This window comes from Bombus affinis, chromosome 3, assembly GCF_024516045.1.
Source record: "Bombus affinis isolate iyBomAffi1 chromosome 3, iyBomAffi1.2, whole genome shotgun sequence".
NCBI lineage: Eukaryota > Metazoa > Arthropoda > Insecta > Hymenoptera > Apidae > Bombus > Bombus affinis.
In genome coordinates, this window is record NC_066346.1 from 17,563,193 (window position 1) to 17,583,256 (window position 20,064).

General features: G+C 45.4%; 2 protein-coding genes across 2 annotated transcripts in view; both read left to right on the top strand.

Annotated features, from left to right (window-relative positions):
* Nucleotides 1-44: 44 nt before the first annotated feature.
* LOC126914296 (radial spoke head protein 9 homolog) lies at nt 45-1,256 on the top strand. The gene is made up of 4 exons (XM_050718042.1): nt 45-390; nt 456-621; nt 706-994; nt 1,066-1,256. The coding sequence occupies exons 1-4, from the start codon at nt 164-166 to the stop codon at nt 1,224-1,226; spliced, it is 843 nt and encodes a 280-aa protein (XP_050573999.1). The 5' UTR covers nt 45-163; the 3' UTR covers nt 1,227-1,256.
* Nucleotides 1,257-1,721: 465 nt separating this feature from the next.
* Nucleotides 1,722-20,064, top strand: part of LOC126914267 (A-kinase anchor protein 200-like) — a 60,956-nt gene continuing 42,613 nt past the window's right edge. Inside the window, exon 1 of the mRNA XM_050717968.1 lies at nt 1,722-1,871. The gene's annotated coding sequence lies outside the window, so the exon portion shown is untranslated. The remainder of the gene's footprint in view (nt 1,872-20,064) is intronic.

Genomic DNA, 20,064 nt, shown 5'->3' on the forward strand with positions numbered 1-20,064 from the left:
TTTTTATCATATATTATACGGATCCATCTGCTGGAGTATGAAGACACTGCTTATACATAAATTAAATTCGATCAGTTTTTTCAGATGCGAAAATCATCTCATTTTTTCGATTGTTTTTAAAATGTTTTAAGACTAATTTATGATTTCGGTACGATAGAACGAAATGGAATGTCTGAAACTTTTAGAGACTCTAGATATCTTTGGTTACGCTGGCATATGCGTGGGAACAGAAAACTCACAGCTATTACAAAATTCTCTCATAATATTGCAAAAAGAAAATCATTTTCAAAAGTGTTATTATTGGGGTAGAATCTATGGGGTTCGAAATGATTATCATATTGCGTTTGGTTTTGAAAAAGATTGCTTGAACGATCAAGTATATTATTACAGGTAAGCTAACATATCAAAACGATTCTTTAACAGAGCATTTCAAAAAGATAGAATATCTGAATTAGTACGGATGGCTTAAATTGGTTGTTACTACCGAAAGCAAATAAATGTGCACGATTTTTGACACCTCTTACAATTAATAAGTTCGAAGGGGATCCTTCTATAGCCACCAACGTTTATAATGTTAATCCTCCGTTCCCGCCAAACGAAGATCCCAAAAAGTATTACGACGTAAGTAAAAAACAGTTGGAGAGATTAATTTTTCAAATTAATAAGAGAAGAATGTTTAAAAATCAATAATTCTTGATATGTTAGGGTCCTATACCAAAAGAACTGAAAGAGGAAGACAGACTGGCAGCTACGATAGAGATAATTCGAGAAGATGCCATCATAATTCCTCGTGGTGCATGGTTTAAGTGTCCCAATGGGAATGTAATTGAAAATTTAAGTTTCGAAGGACTCAGTGTTACAGATGCTTCGTATTTAAAATCGTATTTGCACGCTCGTTCCCCGCAACAAAAATGGAATACCAATTTACTTACGAGACCTGATTATAATTACGCAATAGATTTTTTAGATACAATTGATATGGATGTGCCATCAGGTACTTGATTAGAAAAATTTTAATAATAATTTTAGAAAGTTATTTTTTTGCTTTCTAATATATTTTATTAGGATGTTGGAATCTACAGTTCTTACATGGCAAACAATCAGTGATTTTACATAATCTTTTTTGGCCTGGAATGACGTTTTATCATAAATTACATAGTCCGCATTATGGATTTCTTTATTTTGGACATGGGAAAAAGAATATGGATATTGTCTTTATGTTGTAACTATAGTAATAAAAAGTCAATAAATTCAAATTTATGCTTTTCCTAAAATCTATTCAATCTTATTCAACTAATGAGATTCGTTCGATTATTTTTTGTTTTCTATGACAACCAAATACATATCTGCAATCACTATATTCAATATCAATTTTTTTTACACGTAATTTACGGTATTTTATAATATTTCATTCGTTAAGTTTACAAGTAACAGCAGTACTAAGAATGACTTCAATTGGGGAAATAATTCTTAATAAAAATGTCCAGCATTTCAAATTGTAACGCGTAAGTCTCGTTAACATAAGGTTATGAACGCTTTTATGGTTAAATTACGTTAAAGTAAAAAACGAGTGTATTAAATTTACAAAGTTTTACTATTCTAAGTTTCCTAAATAAATCGTTGCTTATTTTTTTAAATAAATAATTAATTACTCCCTTTCATGCGAATAAGAATTAACCGCCGCCTTTGAGAACAGGCTTTGTGGATAAGCTAGTCGACCTCTCGTCACGTAAGATGGCAGTAGTATCTCGCTCATGGTTGGAGAATTTGAACGCACAAGCGCAGTGACCGGCATACTCGAGTGAAGTGTTGTTGTAAGTGCTTGGGATCCGTATTTCGACAAATTTCTTCAGGATATTTCGCTGCTAACGGTAAGTGAAAACATTTCTACAACTTCTGGTGTATCTTATTTGCCGATAAATAAGTTTTTGCCCGTTGATTCACTTTACTTTGACCTTGAAACAAAAGTTTGGTACACGGCGTGACGCCGGGTGACGCCGGTTCGACGAAAACGTATTTCGTAGCACGTGGATTGTAGTGTTCTCTGAAAGAACGTATCAGAGTTTGTTCTATTGAATTTTGAAACATCGTACATATATATCTTTGTGAATTTTTTACTTTCGGCATCGGTGCGATTTCAGAACGCGGTATAAAATGTTTTCTCGTTGACAGGCGGCGTCAAGTTCCTGTCTTTTGCACGAATTACGCGATATTTGATGTTACCGAAATTTCCGAATTCGTTTCGTTATTGGAGACCGATAGAACGAATACAAACCGACATGTCCGACTAATACTAAATGCCTAAGATGGATATTAACTGAAATAGATATTCACGTTACTATGTTATGCATCCCTTCGATTTCCTTATCGTAGCTTGTTCTTGCTCGTTCGACGATATTACGATATCGTACACATTTCTCCCGTAAACTCGTACGAAACATGTATCGTGTCAAAACAAAAGGTTTTACAGAACGCGACACTGCGTCATAGGCTTAAACTCGCCTGTTATTTCATTATATGTTACAGTTAATATTTGTATTTTTCTTTCGCATTCTTAATACATATGTACAATCTACGACAGGAAGATGCTCGATTCAAGGTTAGCTAGGTCAACGAAAAGAGAGTTACAGGCCTGTCGTTGAACGAAAAGATAGAACATTCTTCCTCGAGCTAGCAAAACACCATTGAATTAAGTTTACATCAGTAAGATCCTGATGTATGCTGTGTCTCGAAATATCTAAATAGTTCCCCGCCCCCTTTCGCGATCCCACCCTATACAGTGTTAATAAGAACCAGTGCGTCCATTTCCTTTTTCACCGGTACATACGTCGAATTATTCGCGGAGCAGGAGATTCGCTCTAGATAACGGCACGGTAAGTTAAAAGGCCGGTAGTGTTTATACGAATGCGATAGACTGTAAAGTCGGCAGTGCAACATCGCGATGCTCGCTAGATGGAAAGTCTCCGTTATCAATCGTTGGGTCACGACTTGTTAGACGATTTTCGATTTGGTCTCTACGGTTTTGAAAGTACTCGCCTTCAATGACCAATGGGTGCGTGTTCGTGCGAGCGCGCGTGTTCTCTTCCCTTGATATGATACGGAGATTTATCTTCGCGCGACAAAGAAATCAATGACGGAGCCGATAAACTCTCTCCGCCCGTTGCGCTCCTACGAACTCCTCTGGCTCTCTTTTATCCGATTCGTATGCACGGCTGTACATGTGCAATCGTGTAGTCGATTCTGAGCACGGACCGTGAGTTCCGGTTCCTATTCGAGTGGTATCCTCTCTATCCCCTGGCGTATACCTTCTTTTTCCTCGACGACGACTTTCGTGTCGGCGAGCTGGGGTACTCCTCGACTACGGAATCGTACGACGAAGAAAAAACCCGAAATAACGATAAAGCTATCAAATTACGATACAATGTTGCGTGAATTCCCTGCCTTCTTATTTGTCTTATGGCTATATTCGTTAAACTTGACTATTTATATTTAACACACAATGGCTATGACTATCGTATATTATATTACATTGCTCGATTTATTCTTTTATGAAGTGAAATAAAGTTTCAAATGAAAACAGATATTCGGTTAGAATATAATTTTTACTTGTTGCTGATTTAACTATAATCAGTGATGAGTGTGTGATTTGGTATACGGGAACGGGTTAAATACCATTCCGATTACGCATTAAACGATGATCCGATTAAACGGTAGTATTTCCTTCGTCCGTGGTAATTGGCTACGTACATTCTTCCTTAACTGGGAACGATCGCGATCAGAGAAACGCAGCGCAGACGATGAAATAAAATTTCATATTCCGGAGCGGTCAAGCACGAATAGTCGCGATTTTCTCGTCACTTTACGACGAACGAGAGTCGGTTCGGAGATTACGGTTTTACGTGGAACGTCGGTCTTTGTTCGATTGGACGTATAGAGCGCCGGTTATCGACCCGGTTTCGATACGGTTTGTCGCTTCTTTTTAATAATTCAGCGCGATCGAGGCGAAATCTCGCGTAACGGGATTTAGAGTAAACCGTAAAAAAGCTCGTGGAAACGTCACGGCATTGACTTTCTTTGTTCCGCTAGCGTAAACCTCGGTTTCCAGTCTTACGTTTCGAGAGTGGCGTTCATAGCCGACGAGTAGAGGCGTAGCGAGGACTACGTAGTGAAATATGTAACCAGAAGAAAAGAAAACGGTGACCAGGAAAAGTCGGACTCGTCGTACACGAGCAATTTGTTACACGGCCGGTAAATTTGTTAAAAGTTAACGCTATTCGGTAGAGCGATGTAATTAAGTATCAGATACGTGTCAAACACAACTCTCGAATGACTCATTAACGTTCAAGTTAACCGAGTCGCCTTCTTTTATACCGGTTGTACGGTCGTATTATTGATCACGAAACGATCGTATCTCGTAACGAGCAGTAATTCTCAACCATTGTTACGCGATAAACACTATTCAATTCTAGTTTCTTTTGTCTCGCGTTATCGTTGATAGTAGTTACCGCAATCTCTACAACTTGATGATTGTTTCCCTTTCTTCGTTCTTATTAAATAACCGGTCGTTTGTCGTGTCTCGTTATCGTCTTTTGAACGAAACTGTTTCGAATCGTTGGAACAGCGGTTCGATTTTGGCGCGATTACGCGATGTAGGTATTCCAATTTCCTGCAAAACGGTACACGAGAGACAGTGGTTCTCACGGAGCTCGATTGCGGCAATTAGGTCGAATGGAAAGCGCGATGAAGGGCCATAAATGCGTGAGAACCGTCCGTTTAAGGCGCGAGAACTGGTTCTGGGTTGATCACGGGCATCTTCTTCCCAAGGCCCTCTTCTCGATATTAAACACGGCGGAGATGTTACGAGCTCCTTCGACTGCCTGAAATTAAACGTCGGGGACAAGGAGCCCCGAGGACTGCCTTTTCTCGAACCTCCCTTCGTCCATTTCAATCCTCCACCACCATCACCTCCTCCTCCTACTTCTCGAAGTAGGCCCCCTCTACCCGTTCTCCGTTCACCTTCTTTTTCTCCATTTGCTTTGTTTCTTCGTCGTCTTCTTCCTCTTCTCCTTCTTCGGCTGCCTACCTGGCGAACGTTACGAAACGTTTCGATCGTTTTAGATCCGAGTTGGAATTTCAACGTGCAAGAAAAAAGAAAAGGAAGAGATTCAACCGTGCGCGATGAGCAGCGACTGAACTCGCGAAACAATCGCCTAACTATTTTTCGACTCTATTCGACTTCTCGCTCCATTTGTCTTTTGTCTACGATTCTCGTTTCAGATTGCTCCACGAAATTGCTCGAAATTCTTTTGTACGATGAACGATTCAGACCGGTATTTTAGTTTAGTAGTGGATTCCCGAAACGACACTTTGCTTGCGTATCAAGAACTTGTCGAACGGGCACGAGGCATCGACGATCTTCTAGAGGCAGAACGAAAAGGCAGAGAGGCCGGCGTGTATCGGTTGGGCATCACGTGCACCCAGAGTGATTCTCTTCCAAGCCATGGCTCCGTTGTCAAGTGGACAATATCTTCTCATGTTTCAACAATGTTACCGTTGCCGAACAAAACGACGCGCTCCGATGTTTCTTCTTGCGTGTCTCCATCGTGTTCGCCAACATACTGGTGCTTCCATGGTTGTCGAGATATCGCGTTATAATAATTTATCGCGTCACTCGCATCAACAAAAATTTAACGTTCAAAACTCACGTTTATTAAAAGAATATAAAATTATTCCTCGAAGAATTTTCTTACTTCTGTCCCTTCCAAAAAGGGAATTGTTACAAAATAATCTTCCCTTCGTCTTTTGTAAAATTGTAAATCGGGTATCAGACGCTTTCGAGAAATCGATCGATTCTCCAAACTGCTACGTTTCATTTAGTCGACGATGCGATAAGTGCTCGTTTACTGGGTCCTTTAATCGTCCTTGTCGTTCGGTAGCCAGCGTCGAGTAGATTGGATCATGGCAAAGCCTTAATGGAAAAAGAGGGTTGACGAGAAGAGCATTGATTTAGCGTTAAGAAGCTGATATCCCTGCCCTAACGCGCGATACAGCCGTCGCTTGCTGTTATCTAACACTTACGGTCGTAATACTTTTGCCTTTCTCATAGATTGTTCGATAGATAGACAGATACATAGAGTGATGGACGATTTTCATCATGTTCACGTTCGATTCGATGACCCATCGTCGATGCGCGATATTTCGAGACAAGCGTAGCTTCTGGAAAACTAGAAACAATCTTTTCACGAACACGACAGCCAGGATGACATTGTATAATTCTTTGCTCGTCAACGATGTTTCGCCGTGACGTTCTTCATTGTAAGACGATTCCTCCTGCGATTGTTGGCCCGATGGTTGAGGAGAAAGAGCTGTCCTTCCGATGCTCGTCCACGATGATTTCCTTTAGGAGAAATATTTTCCGTGGAGATTTTCGGTTCGATTGGACACATAGATTAACAGCGGGCGTACACTTCCACGTGCGTCGCGAGCGCGCTTTTATTCTTTGCAAAGCAGGGAGAGCAAGGGATAGATGGATGACTGTATAGTATACACGAGGGCTTCCAGTGGCTGTAGGAGCAACAGAGCGAGAGAGCGGGGCAAGGAGGGAGTATGGGGGTTATGGGGGCACGTTCACACAAAACGGCCACCATAGACCCTGGCAGCTGTTCGCCATCCGTGCCCTACTCTCTACGTTGTTCTCTCCCCCGCATTCTTAGTTCGGCTTAGCCTCGCCCTTTCTCTCCCTTCTCTCTCCCTCGATGCCGAACGTACAAAAGCTTCCTAGCTTCTGTACCGTCACTTCGCTCTTTCTGCTTTTTCCCCTGTGCTCTCACTTTGCCTCCTCTCGAGAATTTAGAGTCAGAATTTGTTTCCGACCATCATCTCCTCCTTCTCCACAGCCCCCGCCACTTCAAAATCGTACGTCACATGCAATTACGATTCTGTTCCTTTACGCGGATCGCACGTCTTACGTCTATCTTTACTTGTGTCTCGAGATTATGATTTGTCAGCAGAAGTAACTGGAGACCGAAAACCAGAGTAGAAACGATTCGACGACACGTTCTGAAAGGATGGTCACGTTTATTGCATAATCCGAACACGTGGTCGAAACATATCGACGCTGGTTGTATTTGCCTTGCCGAGCATAAATCTTGTTTGGATGCCTAGCCTTGACGAGGCAGATCCACAACAGCCACAGCATGCTTCGTGCCTTCCTGTTACGTATCTCGGGGATTCCGATGATCGACGGAATCGTTTCACCGGAGCGTCCTCCTTTGAGTAAACAGGAATGAAACGTGGTACATCGTATTGGTATAGCATAATAGCAGGATAGAGCGTTTCCTTTTATACCGACTTTTTTCTCTAGTCAAGTCCACAGAGAAACGAGAGTGGAGTCGTTGTGAGAGTGGATGCGCGCATCACCTTTTCTCTTATTTCTGTATGCAGCTTCCATTCTGGTTTTGTGAACCGAAATATACGAAATATCTCGACGAACGCAAAGCGGACTTCGCGTTTCTTGCGAGCGTGGTACTGTCGTTGACTGTGGTGGTGGTCGTCGTGTTGGCCGGGTAATATCACTGTTTGCTCGAACGATAGACGGGCAGAAGAGGCCACCGCGCCGGGAGTGGGTGTGCAAGCGCGTCTTTGTGTGCGCGACGCTTGAAAAGCCGCCTTGAAGAGCCAACACAGTAGCTACATAATGGATTAAGCCACGTCCTCGTTGACGAGCCACGAACCGACAGGAAAATCCGTGATAATGTGGTTACGAGAACCATTCTCCCTCTGGTTCTTGCCTCCTCTTTTCATTTCGACGTATCAGCCAACGACCATGGAACCACTGAGAAAAAAAGATTACCAGATCACCGTGCGTTAAGGAAAAGATTGGCAAAATGTCCGTATTCTTAAGCTCTCGTTGTATCTCGCTCCGGACGTCCTATTTTCGACGATTCCGCGAGGATTTGGCGTTCCGGTAATGGAACCGGTATGGACCGAGTTAAAATTTGTTTATTATCGTTCGTATGAAATTCTTTGAAATCGTGGGAAAAGAAGGACGTCGTGGTAAAAATATTTACGCGGCCGAAAATATCGCGATTGCGGCTTATCCATTGGAATCGTTGCGAATGTGGAGCGCTCTCCGTGCAACGATCCCATCGAGAACAAAGAGAACGCGGCCGTTGATTCGTGCAATTGTTCGTTTTAATTCCAAGTTCCAAAAACGGTGGGAGTGATAGTGGCGATTGGCAGCGTCCCGCGGAATCGCGCGCCGCTTTCGCCGAACCGACAATGCCATGGCTACGACGAGTCTCCGATTCAGTCCCTTTTTGCTTCTAATTAATTACAGTTAATTACGTTAATTGGTTCAACTAATGCGATCGCACCGTTCTACGGCGTCGCATTCCTCTTACGTCTTACGTCGTTACTCGTTATGGCTCGTGCCTCATGCAGATAGATGTTTTCTGCATTCGTTCCGCGTATTATCGTTAACATGGCAGTATTTTTATTGTAACGCTGACGAGCACGATGTATCGTATTCCAATGATGGCGATCGAGGGGTTGCCATGGCCTTGCACTCGCGTATGTTTCGTTCCGAGACGGCGTGCTATGCCATTAGGTAGGAAAATGTAGTTACAGCTTCGAATTTCATGGATCGAAGCAGTGGGGTTGGTCGATAGTAAAAGGCGAAGCACCGTTGTCCCAGCGAAACCCTTATTTGTTTTCCATGGATGCACCGAAACGACACGTGTTTCCGTATTATTCGGTTGCGCTAGGGTTCGCAATGGGCGATGGGCCGGACCGGATGGACTCTCGACCGCCTAAAGTATCCAGAAACGGGAACGAATCGTCGGACTGATGGCCTAACGTCGATGGCTATGTAATAATTGAAGAACTGAATAATGGCGGAGCGTAGCCGCGTAAATATCGAATCTCAGTATCGCATCGTGTCTGCTTTGCTCGCGTCGTGACTAACGCTACCTCGAGCACGTTATAAATCATTTCGCGTACGGTCTCGTTCGATTATTTTCCTCCTCGATCTCGCTTCCCTTCCACTTTCTTTCTCCACACCGTGATATCGTCCTCAGCTTCTCTCTTTTCCATCGACCGCGATTTTTCAGATGCGTCCGTTCCACTCGATTCGCGTGATTAATTTACTTAAGAGGAACATTTTTACGGCCTACGCGAGAGCAATTAATCTGTCTCGTAATAAACGAGTCTGTAAAAATCGACTCTCGTACTCCAGTTACGAAATTCGAATATCGATACTCAGGATCGTCGAAACACTTCCTTCGTTAAGCGATCGGTACACATACGCTGTACGCAGCTGTACAAACATATACGGCTGAATTCGGTAGCCGTTCGTGTTCGATGGCCGCACGCGTCCAATCCATGTATTTGAATTTTCCGACAGGTTTCCGAACACGCGACGACACTGAATTTACGTTTAATCATATTTTATTATTCCGTTAGCGGAATTACCCGCTAACGAACCGGCGCGTTAATCGGTTCTGAGTCATTCAAAACACCCACGGTAATCTAGCCGCGTTATTTCCGCGCGACCGTGGGATGTCGTTACTTTTTTTCCAACGTTCTCGCGAGTGAATAAACGACTGGCTGGTTAAACGTGAGTACAATGGCACGATTATGGCGCGATGTCTTCGTCCTTTGTGGCTGCTTTAACTCGATCAAGTCGCCTCGTGGAACACGTTAAGATTAGACTGTACGAGCGCAGCCGCGTTGCCGGTACTCGTTTCTCTTTCAGGGTAGCACGCCACCCTAAAATAGTTTCCGTGCACGGAGGGCGTGTTCAAGGTGAAGGTTAAAGTTCCGTTCGTCGTGAGAGTGACGCGCTGACAGATTGAAGCTTCGCCGAGGGATGTTCCACTCGAATCGCGTACGATCGATGCGACCAGCGCTGTTGCTTCCTCTCTCCAGCCGTTCGTTTCGATCGTTCGTTACGAGTCTTCCGCGTCCAACGTACCTTCTCAATTTTCTGCATCTATCGTTGCTATCTATTATTAAGGAAATAGATAAAAGTGGAGTTCCTCACAGTCGTGGAAGAGCGTTACGCCGGAGGAGCAAAAGTAGGCCGCGAGGGTAAAGCGCTTCAAGCTTGACAAATTTTTAATGAAACGTTGCGCGAAGAGCGGTGCCTCGGTCCCGTTGGGATATGGAACCGCGCATAGGAGCGTGCAAGACGCGCGTTGTGTATCACCGTTTCTCGGAGTCGAGTTAAAACGAGACCTTAAAATAGTACTAGCGCGTAGCATGGTGTGCAGTCGGTGTTCGAGGTTAAGGTTAAGGCTGTATCGCACGCGGTGCCGCGTGACTACAAGGGCAACACGAAGACGTACGAGCACCATTCGAGAGAAACGATTCGAGTTGTATTTAACCCTGTGGTACTGTGCCCTTTACCGTGACACGACACCGCGTGCCTCCTCCCTCGTAACCGACTCGACCGACATCCTCGAAAAGTATCGCAGCCACACCAGCTTTTTTACGCTTTGCACCGTTTGCTCTGCGTTCGACTTCGCACGATACACGAGGAAGAAAAATCAGGGTCGTAAAGCTCGCGATGGAGAAATTCGAGCATATCGGGAATATAAAAAGCACGGAGAGATAAAAAGGCGGCGATAAAAATTGGTTGACACTCCCCTGAGGTCTGCGGGCGGATTTCCATTTCACGGCAGCTACGTTCGACTAGTTTCTGAAGCGAGATGGAAGGCTAAATGGGACCGAGCTGATATATATTCAGGTTCCGGTTTCGCCATGCTCGGTTGAGTACGGGGTTCAGGGGAGACACGCCTAATGTGTATCCTCTGTGCTTGTAAACGCGCAACATTTAAAACTTGTGCTGGCCGAGAGCTTTTTATTTTTTCCCCTCCTCGTTAGTCTCGTATTTTCGCAACTCCGACCACCATAACTCGCAAGTAGAGCATACGGTATTTTGCACAGGACTCGCGAACGTTCGTTTACCGATACATTCAACTCGGACCCAAGCTCGTTCCGCTTTTCCTCGAACTTTGCCGTCCTTCTATTTTTTAGCGAGCGCTACGTTCGTTTATCTAGCTGGAACTAGAGGCACAACGAGGATTCTCGTTCCGGAGCAACCTGGGGACACGACTTCGTTATCTTCTCCGATAGACCTACATTGAATTTTATCGCGAATTTTATTCATTCGATACTCGTTTCGTTCGCGTTCCGTGGTTGACTTGTTCGAAGGATATACAGACACGGCGCGTATCGTCGTTCACCAGCGTTAGAGAACGCGAGACGTGTTTTTCTCGGTTGAGTAATTCCTTCACGGAGATACGGTGTAATGGAGTGTTTCTTTGGCCTCCATGACCTACGTCGTTAAGATACATGGTGGAGATGGAAAATCTAGAATGGACAGGGCATCGCGGAATCTGCGCGTCTTCAGACTGGTCCCGTGAAACGATTCGCTCACGATTCGTAGGAACATCGAGCATTCCTGACATTAACGAGATCGCCGTGCGTTACCCGATACCGTTAGGCAGGCGACCACCGAAAAGTTCGCGATGATCGGGCATATTTCGTTTCCAACTTTGGGCAAAACTGGGTGGGTAGTTTCGCGCGGTCGAATTCTGCTTGGAAAACCAACTTCGTCGCAGCGGATACAGTAACGCGTGGATTTGCAAATGCCAAGCACGCGGAGCGCAATTGTATTTCTATTTGGTTGACAGAGAGTCGAATGGATTATCGCAGCAGCTCGTTCCGCCGTGGCGACTGCCTCTATAGTACGCCACTATTCGAGTGAGTCATACGGCGACCGATAATCTGTGTCGGTGTCTGTGTGTAGCGAGCGCGTGAATAGAAGGGAATAGAGGAAAAAGGGACGGGGCTGAGCGACCGAGAGAGCAGATATCGTACCGTTTTCTACGTCGAGAATCGAGGGAGAGGAAACTTCAACGAAAGGATCGAACCAGACGTTGGCTGTAGTGGAGCGGTTGGCGAGAAAACGGTAAACTGCTTCACGGGACCTGGTGAACGTTGTACGTATTCTGTATATCGAGTAGACGAGATACAGCCGTTTCTCCGTGGACCTCTGAACATAACATCGTTGATGAAATTGCATCGATCTGTTCTAACACGAAAATGTAACGCGCGCTCGTCTTCGTTACCTACTCGCTTCAATTCGTACCAATCTATTCCAATCCGCTTTGACCGTTTTCAACCTCCTTCCGATCACCTTCGACCCGCTTCAGTTGGCATTGCCAACGCGCGTATACTATAATTTAACGAAAACAGATCGTGTTCCTTTTATGCAATAACTAGGAAGGTATCTCGGAGTACGCGAGCTGCGTAATTTTTTCCTACTGCACTTTGCCAGATTAAATTCGTTGTATGGCGCTCCTAATGAATTTTAAACGACGATAAATAACTGGCAGATGAAAATCTAGCTGAAAAGTCGAACGATGTCGAAAACACGTATTTTCCATAAGGCCTTGGACGGTGGATACCGTTCGATATCGGCCGTGATACGTTTCAACGCAGTTACTCGATTTCGAAAGAAGTTGCCGATGCCTATCGTGACCCAGTTGAAGCATGGGCACACGGCATCGCGGGATACGTCCCTGCGATGCTCCAAGGATGGAGAAAGAGAGACGAAAGGACGAGCAGAGGTCCTGGTAATTAAGGCGTTTCGACAAACGTACATCGCGGAAACCGGTTATCCCGGCATCGGCGCGTTTCACTCGTGTATACCTGCTGGAGGTTGCTTGCAAGGTTGCTCGAACCGCTGGCCCTGACGGTCCTTTGAGCCACAAATATGCGTAATCTTGCGTATAGGTAGGAAGAGCCGAGCCTTCTTTCGCGTTCGGCTTTGCTTTCGAAATCCCTCGCTTCCTGGTCTTATCCGACCTACAAATTTACGTCCGCGCGACTCCCTCCGCCTTTTAACGAATTTATTCGCCGCCTCTAACGAGCCTATGTTTCTTTTTTTATTTCTTGAATGGAAATTTACGTTGAAATGTGGAATGGCAGACAATTCAGCGAACCAAGTCGTTGGCGTAGACCGTAGACGAACGATGTCGTTTAAGACAGGGCTTCCCTGGAATATATCCAGCAGCACGCGGTTTTCAAGCACCGCGGAGTAAATCCTCGAGAAAAATCTCGTCTCGTCCAGCGAGCAGGAAGTATCGAATTAACGCGTGATCTCGTCTCTGTAACACCGTACGAGCGGCTTAACCTCTAAAACCAACGCTTCAACCGCTTCTCCTCTCTTTTCGTCTCTCTCGCTCTCTTCCTCTTGCGGTTATACTTTTAGCAGCGCTATGGTTTACGATTTATGCTTATTCTACTCTAGTGGTTTGATAATTTGGAACAGACCAACGAGTTTGATTCCTATGCCCTAGGTCAGTTATTCTCGGTACTCGTCTAATTCGTCGAGATCAATTCGACGCGACTTTCGTTCACGAAAGCGGTATGTCGTCGTGATCGAACGAGATCCTGGATGCAATCATTACTGAGAATCATTATCGAGTATTAATTATTAGTTATAGCGTTGATTATTAGAATTTCACCGAACATTTAAAGCTGACGTCGTATAAAGTAAAAAGCCAATTAGCAAAGTTGGAACAGAAGTTTTAGTTGACGGGTGAGATCAGACGGTGTCCGATTCAGCTTTCTCGAAGCTGCACCACGAGCATGGTTGAGTTCGCATGACTAGGAAGTCTTTTTCTCCAAGTTGTTGTTCGTTCCGAGAACTTCCCAGCCAGAGATTAGGTAATCACGGATGAATTGGTATCCGAACTCGGCGTGTAATTCAAAGCGTAATCTTGTTTCGAGCTTTGTTCGTCCGTAATACATAGTTGGAAGACGTCTCGTAGAAAGACGGATGTCTCGGAGAATCGCAGTCTCCCTCGCTTCGACTATTGCCGTAAGTAAGAAAGCGGATCAAACGCGAGAAATTGTAATTTAACACGGTGACGTATCCGTTCCTTTTTAAAGTATGTAATACGGTAGAAATGTCGTTCCAACGGAGATAGAATGGCTTAAAGATCGAAACGCAGGCAACTCGATAGATTTCAGTGTCGTGTATATACGTCTTTTCGAACATCGTGGGAGACTGCGTAATATTCAACGAGTGGAGGAACGATCTCTCCCTTTTAAAAGGCGTGATCCAGCGACGAACGGAGATCATCTTTGCAGATTAAGCCAAAAGAGGATCGTGAGTGTCGAGTATCGTCTCGTAAAGGTCTCGTGGATTTTTCTGTCGGAACCAGCTCTCTATGCTCGCTGCTACGAGCGTACGTTAGACACGCGTTACGAAGCGAAATATTTCAAAATCTTTCTTGTTCTGGTGGTGAGCCGAGGCAACGCGTTAACTTTTAACAACCTGATCGGTAAAATGCATAAAACAACCAGCGGACGGCTGCTGTTCTCGACCGTGGCACGCTGACCACCTTTGTGGTAACGTTATACCGAAGCCAAAGAATACCGGAACAGCGGAGGGATGTCGAGCCGAAACTTCTGCCAACGAAGATTTTGCGATCGATTCGCTCTTTCTTTCCCTGGTTCGTTTCAAAAACGAGTTCAAAGTTTACCGAGTATGTACTATTTACAGCCGCTTATCGAAACTCTTGAGCTCGAGTACTGGATAGTGGGAAACTTTGCTTAGCCTCGCATTATCATCTCCAAACATACAAACACTTTCGTATATATTTACATTTTAAGTAGGAGCGACAGGGATGTACGATCGTAGAAACCCTCGCCGAGAGAGATCACGATGACATTGGATTTCGTTCGTGGATATCCGTCGATCTTTGAATTTCGTTCGGAACGCGTTCGCGACATGCTCGCAGTCGAACTTTTGCCTTCGATATTTGAGACAGATAAACGAGGGGGACAGAATCGATAAAGTGACTGACCCGAGTTCGCAGGGTTTTCTGAAGTCCCATGCTATCCGCTCTAGTAGAGACAATAAGGAATCGCGTTAACGGTGATAGCACGCGTACGGCGACCTTGTCTGATTTTTTCGTCTCCACCCTCTCCCGTGTCCCCTTTCTCTCGGTGTCTCGTACACCGAGAATGTATGTTCGGCTTCCACCACGATATAAGGATTATAAATAACGCCATTGGGGAAAGCGTTTGTCCTTGGATATCATACGAGAATCGTGTACGTATGTACCGGCGCAAACGTCGGGAGGGGGAGGTCCCTCTTCTATACAAAGTTGATTGTCCGGCCTTGAATCTGCGGCCAGATGTGCTACGAGCGCCCTGTCTCTCGTACACGCGCGTACCTCCAGCCTGTATTCTCGTCCAGATTCGTCCCAAAAACCTGTTGTGCTGGTATCCGAAAATCTCGAACGCTTTGACAAACGAGACGAGGCGAGACGAAATTGGACAGAGGAAAACGCAACAGCCACGGAGAATTTTTCACTCTGAAAGATATTTGATCGATAAATAGCGTCGTTGGTACTATATTAGTTGATTCAGGAATGGAGTCATCGTTGGTAAGAGACATTCGTGGTCTCTCTAGATTTTGGTTCTTTAATGAGTCAGCCGGTGATTGTTTCACGAAACCGAAGCGGCCCAACCCAGTGTCCTTCGCCTTTCCTGCCAGTATCTCCCCTAAATACGCTGTCTCCTGGCCGTGTCCCTCTGCATAGGGATAAGCTTCGAGCCATGGGGTTGGTCGTGTCGGCTTAGAATATTGCGGGGGTGGCTACCGGTGGAGAGAACCCCATGAATCATCCGACGTACAATCAATACGAAAGCACCGACCCTCCTAGCGCACCGTCGCGACGCCGAAGCGATAGAAACACGTAATTCGCCACGTATCAGCTTGCCACAGGGTGCTGGACGTCCTCATGCTGCCACCGCGAAAAGCGTCCAACGGATAACCCTCGCGGCGAATCTTCGTCTTTCCGTCTATGCGAATTTTCGACTATCCTTCGGGCGATCGTTGTATCGCGATCTAACGCGATACGTAGTTGTTGGTCGTGCGGTCGACAATTGCCTAATGTATGGTATTTTTCCTGGAGAATGGCTCGCGGCAGCATTAGCGATAACTTTGGCGTCGTTCGACCGCCATTCGTCGCCAGCCCCTCATAAGAATTTATGGAATGCTTTGGAAAACAAGGAATCGGAGCCAAGTCGTTTAGATACTCGAAGACTTGGATAGCTGATGGCCGATACTAGAGGTTTTAGATTAGGAAATTAGTCGTTGAACCGTGACAAAATCCAGCGAAAGAATGCTTTAGTTTTCTGATCCACGATTAGATAAAAGGTACAAAGTCACGTTGCAAAGTCAATGCTGCAAAGTTTCAAGCCTTATACACGTGTATCGGTGAAAGCAGCGTATATTGGAATTTCGTCGGATATGACCGAAAGATTTCGAGGCATCCGCGCCACGGATAAACGATTTTGCTAGAGGAGAACGAGAGACCGCACGGTCTGGTCCGCGGCCGAGTCGTTTATTGCACTTCGAGCCATCCTGCCAGATAAAGTAAACCGCTCGAATCTCCACCATTTTTATTATCCCGCGTGGTTTCGAAACGCGTTCGAGGAATCGTTCGACTATGTCGTTTAACTTGTGTTATTGAATTCGAAACGGGCGAGCACGTCGACCGTCGAGCGGAATTATTTTTCTTGGCAAGAAATCGCAGGTGCGCGTCGCCTTCTTACTTTAAACGAATCACCGTGTTGAAACGGTGGAATTTCCGATATTCCCTCTTCCCTTTGTAACCGCGTGTTTTCAATTGAGAATTCACCACAGCCGACCAATCTGCTTTTTTCCTTCTCGCGGATTCCAATCTAGTTTTTGCGATCCGTCTCATCGATATTCCAGGCTAGATTTTAACGAGTTTGTTTTCCTTGCGATAAATGCTCGTTTCCGTTTGTCCCGTTCATGTACGCTTGCCTACAACGAAATACGAATCACGGTACCATCGGTCTTCGCCGCTAGAACTCGTACGATGCTACTAATTGCTCGAAGAATGGCATAGAGTGAATTAAACGACCCGACAAAATGCGGCCATTCAGTTTCACTTATGGTCAAGATGCGTGGCGTTGCTCGTTTCTTCTGTGGCACGACGCCACGTTTTACAATATTCACATAATTCTTCCGTTCGATACGTACGAGACGAGTGATCGATCCCTCGAACCGTTCCCTTTTTTCATCGCCAGTCGTGCCTAAAACAATGGACACTTTCGGTTATTTAAAAACGCACACGCATCTGTCTAACTTTTTTGACGCATTCGTTCGTACGAGTTTCACGCTGAAAAACACGATGCACCGCTTTAAATTAAAATGGACGTTATTTAAATGAACGACTTTACATCTATCCCTCGCGCACCGCCTGGTAGACCATTTAAATCAATGACGCCTAACATTCGACGTTACTTAAAATCTTTGAATACTAAAAAAGATTATCTCCTCTTTCTGTGGATCTTTTTTTCATTGTTAAAATTCTTAGAGCGTAATTTACGCACGCAGGCGACGCCGCGACGCCGGCTCCTGGAATTAATTGCACGCGATAAGAGAGTTATGTCGGCTTTTCCAAATGCTTTTCTTCCACGCGAATCAACCCCTAATATAATTGACGCGTCGACCGTCGGGCTTGTGCTTGTTTTTAAAAGTCGAGTCACGACTTTCGATCACCTTTATCCTCTGTAATTAGAGACACGACGTTTCCTCCTCTTTAAAAAAGGTACAAAGCTCGTTAAAACTTGAAGCCAGAGTTTTAGAAATGGTACTTCCGAGTATATTAACTTCCTCTACTATACTAACTTCCGAGGTACTAACGTGCAATTCGCTTTGTCTATGGGATCTCGTCGTTGTCGTCGAGTTCCGTTAGATCAGCGAAATGCTCGTGGTAGGATGGAAACGTTTCCTCGAATGTAGCGACTTGGTTCCTGGTTTCGACGTAAACTTTTATATCCGGGTGGGTCTAGGTACGAGCTTCGCCACCCTCTCGTTCGCAAATCGTTTGAATCGTCGTAGACGCGAGTACGTGAGTGAACTCGAGTCTTGCACGTAACTGGTACACCCTATATAAGATCGTAGTCACGTTCCACGTGTACGAGTCTCGTGGTGCTCGCGTGGTGCGTGCCCTTATGAATGAAATCAACATCGAAGAACGTTTCGTGACGCTTAATTAGAACTTAATTGCTGCGAGACTGGTGATTTACCGCCTTGCTGAAACAACAACGACGGCTCTACCCGTTGGCCACAATAAACGACCTATCATTAGCCTTTTAGGCAAAGTCGTGGCTTGAAAATTACGTTCGGCCGTGTTACACACGTAGATAAGCGATTACTCCGCCAGCGAGACAAAATCCGTCGTTGCTCGAATTCGTCGAGGAAGTAAAGGTGTTTCGGACTTTAATTATGCGTGCGCTGCGTGCATTCCATCGTACACTTGCACGTGCTTCGCATTTCAGATGGAGAGAGTTGGATCGAGCGCGTAAAGAATTTACGGAGCAATTGTGGCACGGCAAACAATCGCCCTCGTTTCTCCTTGAGAGTAAAATCTGCAACGATTAATGTACTTAGAACACAGTGATCGTGCCCGGAATCGCGCACGAGAGACGTTACGGGTCCAATGCGAGGACGATCTCTAGGAGACGAAATGGTCATGCATATTCGCTGAAAAATTCATCGACTATGCGTCGTCGTTCGTGACGCGAATGCGCCAAAGAAGGACGTTTAAAAATTTACTTTCTCTCGACGTGGTTGGCGAACGCGGGAGTGCACCGACGACGAATCAAGCCTGCATCGTCGAAGGTCGAACTCTCGATTGGGGATGACAGATAGGTTGGCGGCACACGGTGACGACGATATTTTGCACGTGCGAGGAAGGAGATATCGATGGTCGGTTTCGAGAGGACAAAAGTTTCGACGGGAAGCGAACGTGCGTTTCCCGGGATGGTATGTGCGCGCACGAGTTGGCTCGCGTATTTGTACGAGTACATTCCGCGTGTACGTGCACCGGTTTTCGTTGAGCAGCGACGACGTGTGCTCGATCCACGTCCGTCTCGATACGGAGTTGTAGGTTTTCGCGTGTACATGCCGAGGCGCACGATCCTGAAAATAATTTCGGGCGCCAGCCGCCCAGAGTTCCGACGGATGCGAGGGATTCGTGCGAGTGATGAACTTTTATTCGGAAGTGGAGGTTTAACCGTATTAAAATGGCAGGTCAGAGCCGGACTCGGCACTCGATGTCTACATGATTCGTGAGTGCGTGGACCGTGTGTTTAAGGTCGCCGGAACCGGCGTCGAATAATATAATATTTAGCGGTCGTTGGTGCTTTGAAGTCACGAAGGTCCTCCGCTCGGTCTGATTCGTAATTTATGACCCGATTCAATGGAACGATTCTGGATCGTCCGTGATTGGGATATGAGTAATTACGTCGTTGATTTCCTTTCTGATCGAATCAGCTCGTCAGGCTCTGTATGTTCGCGCGTCTATCGATTATGCGATAGAAAGAAAAATTCGTTGGCAGAGAGAGCACAGTACGCGGCGATAGGTTTGTGCCGGGGATAATTTTTCTTACACGCGCGGTGTTGGTGCGTCGCGTTAAGCGCGATTAAGTAACGCGATAAAGTAATCCGAACAAATAGCATCGTGTTCGATTTACCGTGGTGCGAGTAAATATTTGTGCCTGAAATGGCCAATGGAGAGCTTGCAGAAAATGCTCGGTGAATTTCTAACGTCTTTACACGACGCACACATGATTTGTCTTTATCTACGTGATATCTTGACAGAGTGTGTACGTTAGATCGAAACTCGTGTATAACGACATGTATTGCGTTCTAACGGTTTATTCGGTTATCGTTTCTCGAAAACGTGCAGTGTACCTACGTTGTTTAACTTCTTGTCATCGCGTCACACGCGAAATCGTTTGGAGGAGAATGGTCGCGCAAAGACTGGCAAAAAGTAATTTCGTCCATGAAGAATCGCGAATAAAAGAAAGCAGGAGATGCACTCTTGGATCGGCCACCTACGTTGACGCTGACGAACCAACGCGCGTCGAGTAAATCGGCCAGTGTCAAACGAATCCGCGGCAAAAGAGCTTTCTAAATCTAACAGCGACGACGAAGAACGG

Bases quoted from the DNA above. Each gene is read 5' to 3' on its own strand.
- LOC126914296 (XM_050718042.1), top strand. From the start codon at position 164: ATGGAATGTCTGAAACTTTTAGAGACTCTAGATATCTTTGGTTACGCT. The intron at 622-705 runs GTAAGTAAAAAA...TTGATATGTTAG, and splicing joins ATCCCAAAAAGTATTACGAC to GGTCCTATACCAAAAGAACT. The intron at 995-1,065 runs GTACTTGATTAG...ATATTTTATTAG, and splicing joins TGATATGGATGTGCCATCAG to GATGTTGGAATCTACAGTTC.